Source organism: Paramisgurnus dabryanus, chromosome 21 (assembly GCF_030506205.2).
Source record: "Paramisgurnus dabryanus chromosome 21, PD_genome_1.1, whole genome shotgun sequence".
In the NCBI taxonomy this organism is placed as follows: Eukaryota; Metazoa; Chordata; class Actinopteri; order Cypriniformes; family Cobitidae; genus Paramisgurnus; species Paramisgurnus dabryanus.
In genome coordinates this window covers 3636408-3648161 of record NC_133357.1, presented here as the reverse complement: position 1 = coordinate 3648161, position 11754 = coordinate 3636408, and the positions used below count along the sequence as shown (strand labels likewise).

The 11754-nt window shown below is 38.1% G+C and overlaps 1 protein-coding gene across 2 annotated transcripts in view; it reads left to right on the top strand.

Moving 5' to 3' along the window:
* Positions 1-6321: 6321 nt before the first annotated feature.
* acap3a (ArfGAP with coiled-coil, ankyrin repeat and PH domains 3a) overlaps positions 6322-11754 on the top strand; it is a 78133-nt gene continuing 72700 nt past the window's right edge. For both annotated transcript variants that reach the window (XM_065285283.2, XM_065285282.2), the window contains exon 1: positions 6322-6481. In XM_065285283.2, coding sequence (XP_065141355.1) covers positions 6435-6481 — 47 coding nt within the window. In that variant the 5' untranslated portion in view covers positions 6322-6434. The remainder of the gene's footprint in view (positions 6482-11754) is intronic.

Here is an 11754-nt window from a genome sequence, read left to right as displayed (position 1 = left end):
CTTTAGGGGATACAAATACCTGATCTGATGTTCTCATGATCTGACATACTGTATCACTCACTGCTGGTGTCCCGGAGCCCAAAATGAGCCATGCTAATTTCAATCATGATGTTACACTGTAACACGTTTATTGCTTCACCTTACAGTTTTACTACCGATTAATTTTTATGTATTAACTTTCTTGCGGTGATCTTATGGTTTCTGAGCATGATTTCAGAAGGAAATGACATCATTCAGATTCATAGTAAGGACTTTCTCTCTGTGGCACCCTGCTGAATAATAGCATGGTACAAATGTCTGGAGTAAAATCTGCGTGTATCTCTCCCTCGGGCCGTCCCATTTCCTGTGAATTAATAATGCCCTCTATTTTTGACTTCAGATAGGAAATGCAGGCTTTTGAAATGCTCTAATTCGGTACATGCCATAAAATGCCATTAGAACAATAGATGTTTTGATATATCTAAATAATCATCTCACATGTGCATTTCAATGAACAATAGGGATATTTATACACAGCTTATATTCAATATGACAATTATTAAAGGAACAGTATGTAAAAAATTATATCAATTAATCATAAAATGGCCCTGATATGTCACTAGACATTAAGAAATAATTTTCATTTCAAATACTTATATCACTGACAACAGTGGTCCGGCCAGGATATTGTCATTTAAAAAGTGGAGTTGCAGCCCTCAACTGATGTTTATGTTGTCATTTTGTGTATTGACCACCAGTTGTGTGATTGCAGTACCAGTTTTAGCCACAAGTTTTATGATTGCAATAGCAGTTTTGGCCACAATCCTAAATACTGTTCCTTTAAGTATGAAAGTACTTTGAAAGGTCTTTGCGCATGTTTTTCTATATTAATCCTCATAAGCATCGATTTTCCTGTTTACACTAAGTGTCCTTGGGGGCCAAAATGACCCCAGAAATTGAGTGATATATATATGGGAAGTAAATTATATATTATTTGTATCATAAAAAAATTATATATATATATAATTTCTATAGATATTGATGTAGATGTTATGTGTTCAATTTGGCCATCTGCTGGTTAGAAAAAAACATAAAAGAATTACAGTACCAGTGGCAGATTTAGCAAATTGGGGGCCTAAGGTGAAGGTATGTATGGGGCCCCTCAATCTGATCTTTAAAAGAGGAATACCAGTAAATTTGTGACCTTGTGGGGACATTTTTAGGTGATTTTTATAGCAGTTTAATTTAGTGGATGTTTTCATCACAAACACAACGGAAGGGTTGTGAAATTGCCAATAGTGTATTGTTGAGTTTTTGTAAAAAATTCAAAGCATTTTCCCAAAATATGTGTCAAAATAAGATTTGTCACCAAAAATCATTCCATTTGCTAAAAGTTGTGGTCAAATTAAGACTCAAATGGCGCTTTTCCATTGCATAGTACCCCACGGTTTAGGGCGCACTCACATTATCCAAACCAAACCGCGCTCGGGCGCGTTTGACCCCCAAAGCCTGGTTTGTTTGACTAGTGTGATCGCTTCGTTCCACGCCCAGGCGCGGATTGTTTAATCGCGCCGCGGCCGGGTTGCAGAGGTGGGCCGGAGCGCGGTTCACGGAAGGCTGTGGTGTGAGCGCAATCGCGCCTGAGCGCGATTCAAAAGGTGAAGACGTCAGTTGCGCGACCACTCACCTTCATCTGCCTCCGTAAAAACCTTTTGATGCGCGCAGCGGGGTTACGTGAATGTCCGAGCTGCGCACGTGACAGATCAACTAAGCAATATGATGACATGTGAGAGGGCTGTCTGTAATCGCGCACCAAACGACTCCGAATAAAAAACACAGACTTATCATTACGGTGGGTTCCAGTGTTAAGAGAGCGCTTTACTTCCTGCTTTTTCAAAACAATCGCATCTTAATGACGAAAGCGCGCCCGGACTCGGATTGATAAGAAGTACAGTGTGAGTGCGTGCACCTGGGGGAGTAGGGAGGGGTGGCAATCGCGCCCAGGCATGGTTTGGTTTGGTTGGGATAATGTGAGTGCGCCCTTAGTTTAGTTTGGGTCGGGTCAGCTCACCTCACTTTGGCTTGGTTAGCTTTCCCATCGAGTTTAGTATCACTTCGCAGTGGGATTATAGGCATGTCGTTATTTTTGCGCTGCTTACAGCTGTGACATCGTTGTACATTCCCATTTATTTATCAGTCTGCCACAAAATTAAAATTGGCCACCACAAATAGATATTTGCACATCGCGTTTATCACTAACGTTACCTCTGTCTCACATGACAGTTTCTGTTCAAAGACCTGTGGCGTCATTCGACGGCGCTCCGCTGAGCCTCATTGAAGTTGCATATATAATGCTGACGTGCTCAACGCGAATGTGCCGCCACAAACTGCAAGTCTGGAAAAAACTGTTATGGTGTCCCTGATTCTCAACCTTTGAATTTTTTTCATCACTTAAAGGGAGTTTGGGAACTTATTATAGCAGAGCACAGATGACAACATGTTTGCTCGAACATTACATTATAGCGATGACGCTGGTAGTGACGATGCTCTCAGACCAATCAGTGATCTACAGTGTTTTCACATCACGTTTGGTATCAGCTCGGGTCGCTTGGAACCCCATCCGAGGTGGTACGAAAAAAAGTATTGGGTACTACGTACTGCACCCAGTGGAAAAGCCCAAAAAGTAAGCTGACACGACCCAAACTAAACCAAACTGTTGGGTACTATGCAATGGAAAAGCACCAAAAAGCACCTCATGGACGAAAACATCCCCAACATAACATAAGAGTTAAATTAGTTTTTTCTGTAGTGACGTTATTTACTTCACCACAAAATCATTTTGATCAGTGTAGGGCTAGGGTTATATCTAGCAGAACTAGGCGGTTGACTCACCAAACCCCATTATTGTAGTGACAGATAAACATGAACTAGACTTTTTAACTACTACTTCAAAGTTTCATTGTATTTCTTAAGAATATTAATACAATTTACCATGCTTTTGAAGTGTTCATGATGATAAGGGTTTATTTATTTTTTAAGTTGTTGGGGGGCCCCCTACTATGACCACTGTTAGGGGGCCCCAAGCAGCCGCCTACCTATGCCTCTATGTTGAGACGGCCTCTGACAGTTACTCACTTCCACCTCGGCTCTCAGTAACATCATCACTCCTGACTCCTCCCCCTCTCGCTCAAACTTCCATCAATATTACTGCGCCCGAGGTCGAAGGGCTGCAAACTAAGTGCTCTTCCGCCATACAATATAGCTACCATTTTTATCCGCTTAAAAAATTTGTGCCACCATACTTGTGTAATTACTCATGTAACAGTCTTTAAATAGGGAAAATATGGAAGTGTTTGGTGGCTTCTAAATTCATCCCTCTTTGGATCCTAAGGAATGAATGGGGCTAGGCTAAATGCTAACACATTCACGACGCACTGTACAAAGATTAAGTGCACACATTAAATAAAGATAGGTATGAATTAATTCCTCTAAGTTGAGGTAAGAACATAGTAAAATATTAAAAAACAGTGGTGTTTTCCTTTAATGTGAGATAGTCCATCAGTGTTGTACACTGAAACTTGAGTTGCCTGTGACAGCTGGCAATGTTTTAACCAGAAATGTCCACAGATGTTTGCATCTTTGTTGTTGTACTTATTGCAAACCGCAGGAATGCAAATCCTTCTTAGTATCAGGTTTCTCTGTGAGAAAATCTACAAATCAAACACTTACAGTTGTTAAAGAAAACCTGTCAGTAGAGAGGAGGAAATGTTTACTCATCATGTCAGTAAAAATACGTCAGAATCTTCAGTTGATTGTAACAATAATTACAGTTGTACATATTTTGTGTATAAACCATAGAGAAAAGCTTTCTAGAAAGCATGAACGGACAGCCAAATGTGTCCAAATGTGTTTTTCTTACACATCACTCAATATATGTCAGAAACAAACAACACATTAACTGTCATGTCCAATAATTGTGAATATTGACAAACTGACCTTCACCCAATGGTGTTGCCAAAATAAGACACACAGCACTATAAAAAACTTGCAGTGTTTTTAAAATAACCATCTGTCAGTACATAATTGTAATGTTTGCCTTAAAAATACACATTCGTCAGTTTCAAAATGGAAATGTTTTATTTTTAACCTAATAGGTGAAATTATGGGTAATGTTTTGGCTGACTAGTATGAGTGCTTAAAATACCACACTGAGACGGAGAATTATTGATATTTAAGGCTACTAAAAACGACAGCTGTGGCTTCTGTGATGTTTGCCGCGTTTGGACATCTGCAGTGTTATAAACTGGAAAAATAAGAAGATAATTATGACTCTTGTCATTCACTGTTGCGACCAAAGGCTCACTTATGTAAATCATTGCAATTCCATTTAGGTTATTTTTTTTAGAAATCCATTCACCCCAAAAAACAGATATATTCAAAGAGCGTATGAATAAGCTTGAACTACTGTATAGGTTAAAGCCAATGTTATCTGCAGGCCCAGAATTGGTACAAACATATTTCAAATGCCCATTTTATATGTCCTGGTAAATATGATGCTGGTGGTTGCCTGATATTTTCAGCTGTTTTCCAGACATTCTATGTGAAGTGGTTCCGCTTCCGAGAACCGATATGAACGATTAACATTTTATAATGAGAAAAAGAGGATTTCTCTGACCTTAAGCTGTCATCAAAGTTAAACATCAGTTGAAAGGTTTCGTCCATGCTACAGTTAAGTTTCAAAAAGGAGCAGAAAGCGGATAATTCATAGTCTAAACATTCTTGAAGATGAAACGGATGAATTACAGTTAAGTGTGTGTATGGCCTATAAAGTTATGACTTAAATCATAGCACACAAGATTCTTCAGTGCTAGAGGTCATTTGTATAGTCTGCATCCGTCATTTATATGACTACAAAGGTTTCACCTTTGATGTGAAGATTTATAACAAGTATTGCAGGACAAAAAATTGAACTGAATTGCTTATATTAAGAATTATGCAGAATTGCATATCAAGGTACAACATCACATGGAGATGTAGCTAAAGAGATCAAATCTCAATTATGTAATATGTAAAAAGGAACATGACTGCATCATCCTCTTTCATGCAAATATAAGACTGACAAAGGGGTGTGTAGACTTTGAACAGCTTTAGGGATCATCACAAAATTCACTTAAGCATTTCTCTTAACTGTAAATCTATGCTTGTGACTTAAAATTGCAATGAAATTGAAATTAAAAACTGTAATATGAGTTATATTGTAATGGAATATTGTGGTATTTTATATTTTTTACAAATGACTTATCCGTGAGCATAATATTTTGTTAAAAATGTATGTGCCCTTATAATCAGTGGCGGCCGGTGACTTCTTTTTTTGAGGGCGCACAATGCAAAGTTTATTTAAAAAAAAATAAAACATGCAATTTCTTTGAACTCTTTATTTATTCAGACTACTAGTTTATTTAGAATACTAGCTTAAAAGAAAAAACAACTATTTATTTTAACTAGACCTCATGGACTGAATTAAAAATGCACAAACCTAATAATGTGTAACAACAAATGAATATTAACATGAATTTCAATCGCAAAATCAATTAGAAATCCCATAAAAAGTAGAGGTGTTAGTGAGACCAGCAGGGGGTGCTCACCCTGTGGTCTGTGTGGGTCCTAATGCCCCAGTATAGTGACGGGGACACTATACTGTCAAAAAAAGCACCGTCCTTCGGATGAGACGTTAAACCGAGGTCCTGACTCTCTGTGGTCATTAAAAATCCCAGGATGTCCTTCGAAAAAGAGTAGGGGTGTGCCCCGGCATCCTGGCCAAACTTGCCCATTGGCCTACTAATCATCCCTCATACTAATTGGCTATATCACTCGGTCTCCTCTCCACTAATAAGCTGGTGTGTGGTGGGCGTTCTGGCGCAATATGGCTGCCGTCGCATCATCCAGGTGGATGCTGCACATTGGTGGTGGTTGAGGAGATTCCCCCATTCATATGTAAAGCGCTTTGAGCACTGGAAAAGCGCTATATAAATGTAACTAATTATAAATAAAATAATTTTTATTTAGAAATCCAACAATGCAGGTAGGGAGCACAATCTAATAACCATTAAAATTTGACATTCAGATGAAATTTTGCACGGATATGTAAGAATGAATATATAAATAATCATAAAGTTTTTCATAATGTACTTTAAAAACAATGTCAGAGAGATTTATGCATTATTAGATTAGGCAATATTTCTATTCACACGCTTTTTCCAGGTACGAGAAAATTTCGATGATCCCTAACTGCTCCGTTAGGAGCGAGTGTTTGAGATTAGTGCACACTCCACTCCACACACACTCTCTGCGCGTGAGGAGGAGAAGTACGAGTCTGTGGGATCTTTGCGTATTTTCCTTTCCTTCTTACTGCGATGAAATTTCAGTTTTAATCGCTTTTGGAAAGATCGTCCACGATGACGGTGGATTTTGAAGACTGCATTAAAGACTCGCCCCGATTTCGGTAAGATGCGCGATTTCTCTTGCTTTGAAAAACCGGCGCACGCCCTTTACAAACCGAGTGAATTTTATTTGGGTGATATTTTATGACATTAAAATAACAAGAAAAAAATCACGTTGACATGTAATGTTACATTTCCAGTTGTAGGCTTCATTTATCCAGTTTTACTGTTTGCTCCTGTATGAATGCATCGTGATCAACCTGTTTCACTAACGACTGATCTAAGCGACGATTCACGTTAAATTAGTTTTTATTATCAAGTCTCGTGCCCAGCAATATTAAACCCGAACAATTTATTTAACAATAGCTCCTTTTATCCCAATGTTAAAGTACTCAGAAAACCTGATGATTTGGTCGTCTTGCATTGAAGTAACGTACAGTCTACGTAATAAAGCTATATGTGGTTGAGAAAGGGTTAACATTTAGCTGACATCGGAAAGGTTGTTGGTTCGAATCCCAAAAGGGATTCTATACTATGTCCAATATACCCTAAAACACATCAAGATTTTTAAGTATTTTTATAGTTTACCCAAATGAAAATTCATTCATCATCTACCTTTAACCAAAACATGAAGATGTTGGCGGACATATAGTCAGTTTGGACAAAAAAACAATTACTTTACTTCTTAATTTACTTTAATAATGTTTAAACATCATGAGCGAAGAAGAATTCTATTATTTTTACATCTTTACATTATTCTGCATAAAACTGCTCTCATGAGTCATGACATCTATCCACTCTTATCATGATGTACTTTTCGTTCATCTTTGCCTTCATTGTGGATTTATATAATGTTTATAATGGGTTAATATAGTAATATCACTGATAATTTACAACATTTCCCTCATCAACTGACTACTAATAAGTAAGTGTGAGAACAATGTTTGGCTATCTGTCCAATGGCCAGCAGTTATTGATTTTCCATGATTCACTCGACATATGGCTCACATCCCATGCACTAATGTGTTGGTGTTGATCTCTGGGGGCGTTCAGCTTTATTTTGGCTGTGATGAGACTGATACTTACTGAATCACGCACATAGTTTTTCAATAGCTGATCTCGTTTTTCCTTAAGGGAATGTTTAAAAATGACATTTCTTTCTCTTTAGTGTAAAGGTGAAGTGTGTCGTTTTTAAGCCACTAGCATCACCAAATGAAATTGACATACTTTTACTTTCAATTCTGGATGTGGGATATCAGGGAGATGTTGGTTATGTAAAAGTTAAATTGGCATCAGTGTTATGTGAAATGGAGCGTAGGAAGCCCGTTCATAGAAATCCGGATGCAGAGCAAGTAACGGCACATCCGCAATTAAAACCATATTTTATTTGCAGCTATTTTCAGACATAGGAAATCTTCTAAAAACCTGCCTGTTAGTTTCTTATGAAATAATTTATTATTATAATTTCTCAGGTCATTTTTCTTGGCATGAAAAAGGTAAAACATAATAACCTAAAGCTTAGCGGCTCGGCGCAGATGTGAAACTTGAAATTCCTTCCCGTCCAATGACTCTCTTGACAATATATTCGGAGGGGAAGGAGGTAGGATGGTTTAAACGTTATGCGAAAACATGGGATCTAAAGAATTTCGATTGTCCCACGCAATGACTCTCGCTGTGACTGTGGTTAGCACGGAGAACCAGAGGTTACAAAAATAAACCAGCATTCCTTTTACACTCACATCCCCACCATTAGATCCAGTTACTCCCCGCGTATGAAGGGGCGGCAGATATAATCCTTGCTCCAAATCAAAGACTTCCAGGTTTGGAGGCAGCGGTTTAATGGATGCCATGTGGCTTTGTGAGTCAGAGCTGTTCAGTTTCCTGAGGGATCTGTAAAAACTTTGTGAAGAAATGCTTATGAAGAAACTTGATTTTTTTTATATTTTGTAGAGAATATGAGGCTTCTTGTCCGTGATGTTGGGCTGGCTGGTTGCCAGGTTGTTGATATCTTGTTGTTAAGGTGTTCTTAGTAGGTTGTAGTGTATGATGTTTTTTGATTGCTAGGATGTTGTCCATGAAAAAAATATGCAGATTCCGTCTAGGCCTGATAATATTCAAAAGTGTGCCAACCCTACACTAAAAATACATTTTAAATGCCAAACCCAACTGTTGAGTTTACATTAACCAATCCTGAGTTTGTTCAACCCAAAATGATTGGTTGTTTCAATATATGGTTGGGTATAATATCGCCAGACCTGGATGTTGAGTTGAAATGAACCAATCTTGAGTTGTTACAATCCAAAATAATTGGTTGCTTCAATCCATGGTTGGATAAAACATACACATTTCAATTGATGGGTTTAAATTAACCCATGCTGGGTTGTTTTAACCCAAACTATTGTTTTTTTTTTCAATTGGGTCAACTATAGACATTTTTTAACTTAATTTAAATCCAACCTTATGGGTTTGTCCAAATTGTACCTGACCATGGGCTGAAAAAACCCAGCATTTTAGTATAAAGCTGTTGTTGCTCTGTCAGTTATTTAATCTAGCTCCTCATTCATGCTTGCAAAAGGATGCAACTTGTTTTATGGAGTCTTGTAACACTTCTAAGTGCCATAACACTGGAACTATTCTGAAATAACAAAAGGTAGGTCTAGTCCAAATGATGCATTTGGAACACGACCACTGCACTAATGGCTCTTTTATGGACGTAAAAGCTGTTGCATAAGATCCCACGAGGTCAAGAGGCAAGGAAAAATTCAAACTCCCCAGTTCTTCCAGTCTGAAACGTTTAAAACAATCTGCATGATTCACTTGTTGGTGCACCCTGCGTGTTACTGTTGCATGGTTGATTTCACACATTTACTCTTCACACGCTTGGGAATTCACAATGATCCATTTCTGTAGTTTGGAACAGTTCGGTTCTTGCCAGTATCTGAACCATTGTAATTTGAACGCAAACACATTGAGATACACTGTGAGTAATGTGGTGTTGTTAAAGGTCAAGGCCTGAAAGCGCCATTAACCTTTGCGTAATGTGGCATCGTGGTCTTTCACCTTTGCTATTTTTACGGAAGAGGAAATACAATACAATACATTATGACTGTTTATTACCAATGTCACCTTGGGTGATGACCAGAAGTGTTAGCTTCCCCTAGTGTTTCTTCCCTAATCTACCAACAATTTCGTATACAATTAATCGTATACATCAGTTTTATATTGGTAGTCATCTATATCCTTCAACCACATGTGTTATACAACAGTTCTTTCTGGTTCTCGAATCTGATTGGCAAAGAGCCCTTCCCAGTCGTGTGATATTCTACTGATAACATACTGAATACTGACGCCCGCTGGCCGCATCTGGATCTCATGCCGAATCTTTCTAAGCAAATGTTCAAATAGGTTTTACTAATCGACTGCAGATTGGACTATTATACATATATATTCTTGCCTGAACTAATCTCAAAACTACACATTGTGACCAAGAAACGGTAATATTGAGAAACGGCTATTCTGTCTATTGAGTTATGACATTCAAAACAGCCGAAAGGCTTACGTGTCATTTTTGCCTTTAGATACGTGGTGGAAGAAAGTAGATCCCCAATAAAGAGGTTTTTATAATCACTTTGTTGTTGTTTTCTAATTTTTTTTCCAAACTTGTGCCGCTGCTTAATTAGACTTTCGCTGTACCTTTATTTTGTGAACTTAAAACGAAAGTGCTGAAACGTTTGGAATGTGAAGCAGATTGTAGCCACCTGACCAAATATTATTCATCTTTCTTAACTCAAGTCTGCTGTGTCACCTTCCTTTGCACCCCCACAGTGAGCGCTGCAATACGTTCCAGACGTTACTCACTTCTTAAATTCAGGTTTCATTTTCTTTCCTTTTACTTCCTGAGCAAATCTGCAGCCCATTTGAAATGGTTTTGTTTGGGCTTTAAGCTTGAAGGTTCAGTCAGTAAAGTTTTGTTTGTAATGGCTCGCTGGCATAACAAACTTTAGCATTTTTTAAGAACCTCTTATAGTTCATCCAGTGGTCACTTTCAAGTTATTTAGCCGTTTTCTGGAATGCATAGCAGGCGTCTTCTAAAAATTCTTTTAAAATTGTAGGTTTAATTGACTTGCATACTTACAGATTGTCAAACTAATGAATGCACCAACTCTTAGTAAACCAGTTAACAGAGACATTTAGCTCAATAAAAGAAACCATGAATGGCTATTTGATTTGCTCTGGGGACTATAGTTCAGTTTTCATGTCTCTGGAAACCTCATTCCTTGTGACTTTGAGTGTTATTGACTAAATCGTACTCAGCTTATGAATGGGTCTGCTGTTTATTTCTGAAAATATTGAGGGATAGATGATACCATGTGTCATATTCAGCTTATCAGTAGAATGTTTTCATTGTTTCTGAAAACTCTTCATCACACTGGCTTCTTTCAGTGGGATCGAATGGGTCGAGATGTTTAGAGACCAAGAGCTGCTAGATCTGTAGACTCATGTTGACTCATGGTCATGTGAGGAGTATGAATCTAGAAACAAATCAAACCAGAATCTAATATCAGACCAGGAAGTCATAAGACCAGAATCTCTTACACTAGAAAAATGTCTTGTTGCACTTAAAATTATTTTAAGTTAAATTAATTTGAAATTACAATTAATTTAAACTTTCTTGACTAATTCAGCTTTATTTGTATAATTTATAGTAACCCCTCACTAGTCAAGAATGTTTAAATCAATTGTAAGTTAAAAAAAGTAAAAAATTTAAGTGCAACATTGCAAGGACAGGGTTTACAGTCATCATATCGCTCCTGACTTGGGTCCCCAAAGTTACCAGACTTGCTTTGACTAAAGCAATGGTCATGGCTCTTTTTTTATGTGACTGCCCTATGTCGTACAGTGACAGAGTTTCAAAGACGGCCGTTTTCCCGGTCTTGCGATCAAAGATCGCCTACGATAGATTTTTGACAGTGTCAGAAATTCAGCATGATCAATGCATAGTGTGTTGGCTGCTACGACTTGCGTACCAATATTTGTTTATCAGTAGCGCATGCTGATAAAGTTGCGCTAACGTGAGTTGCAACCGTCACACCCTACGATTCAATAGGTGTCATCATTGTACAGTCTACATCGGGGTTTCCCAAATCTTACCCTGGAGGGCAGGGGCACCACAGAGTTTAGGTCCAACCCTAATCAAATCTACCCACCTGTGATGTTCTAGTCATCATGGAGACCTTGACTAGCTTGCAAAGGTGTGTTTAATCAGGGTTAGAGGCTAAACTTTGCAGTGCTCCGGCCTTCCAGGGTAAGATCATGGTCTACATGCTTGTCGTAC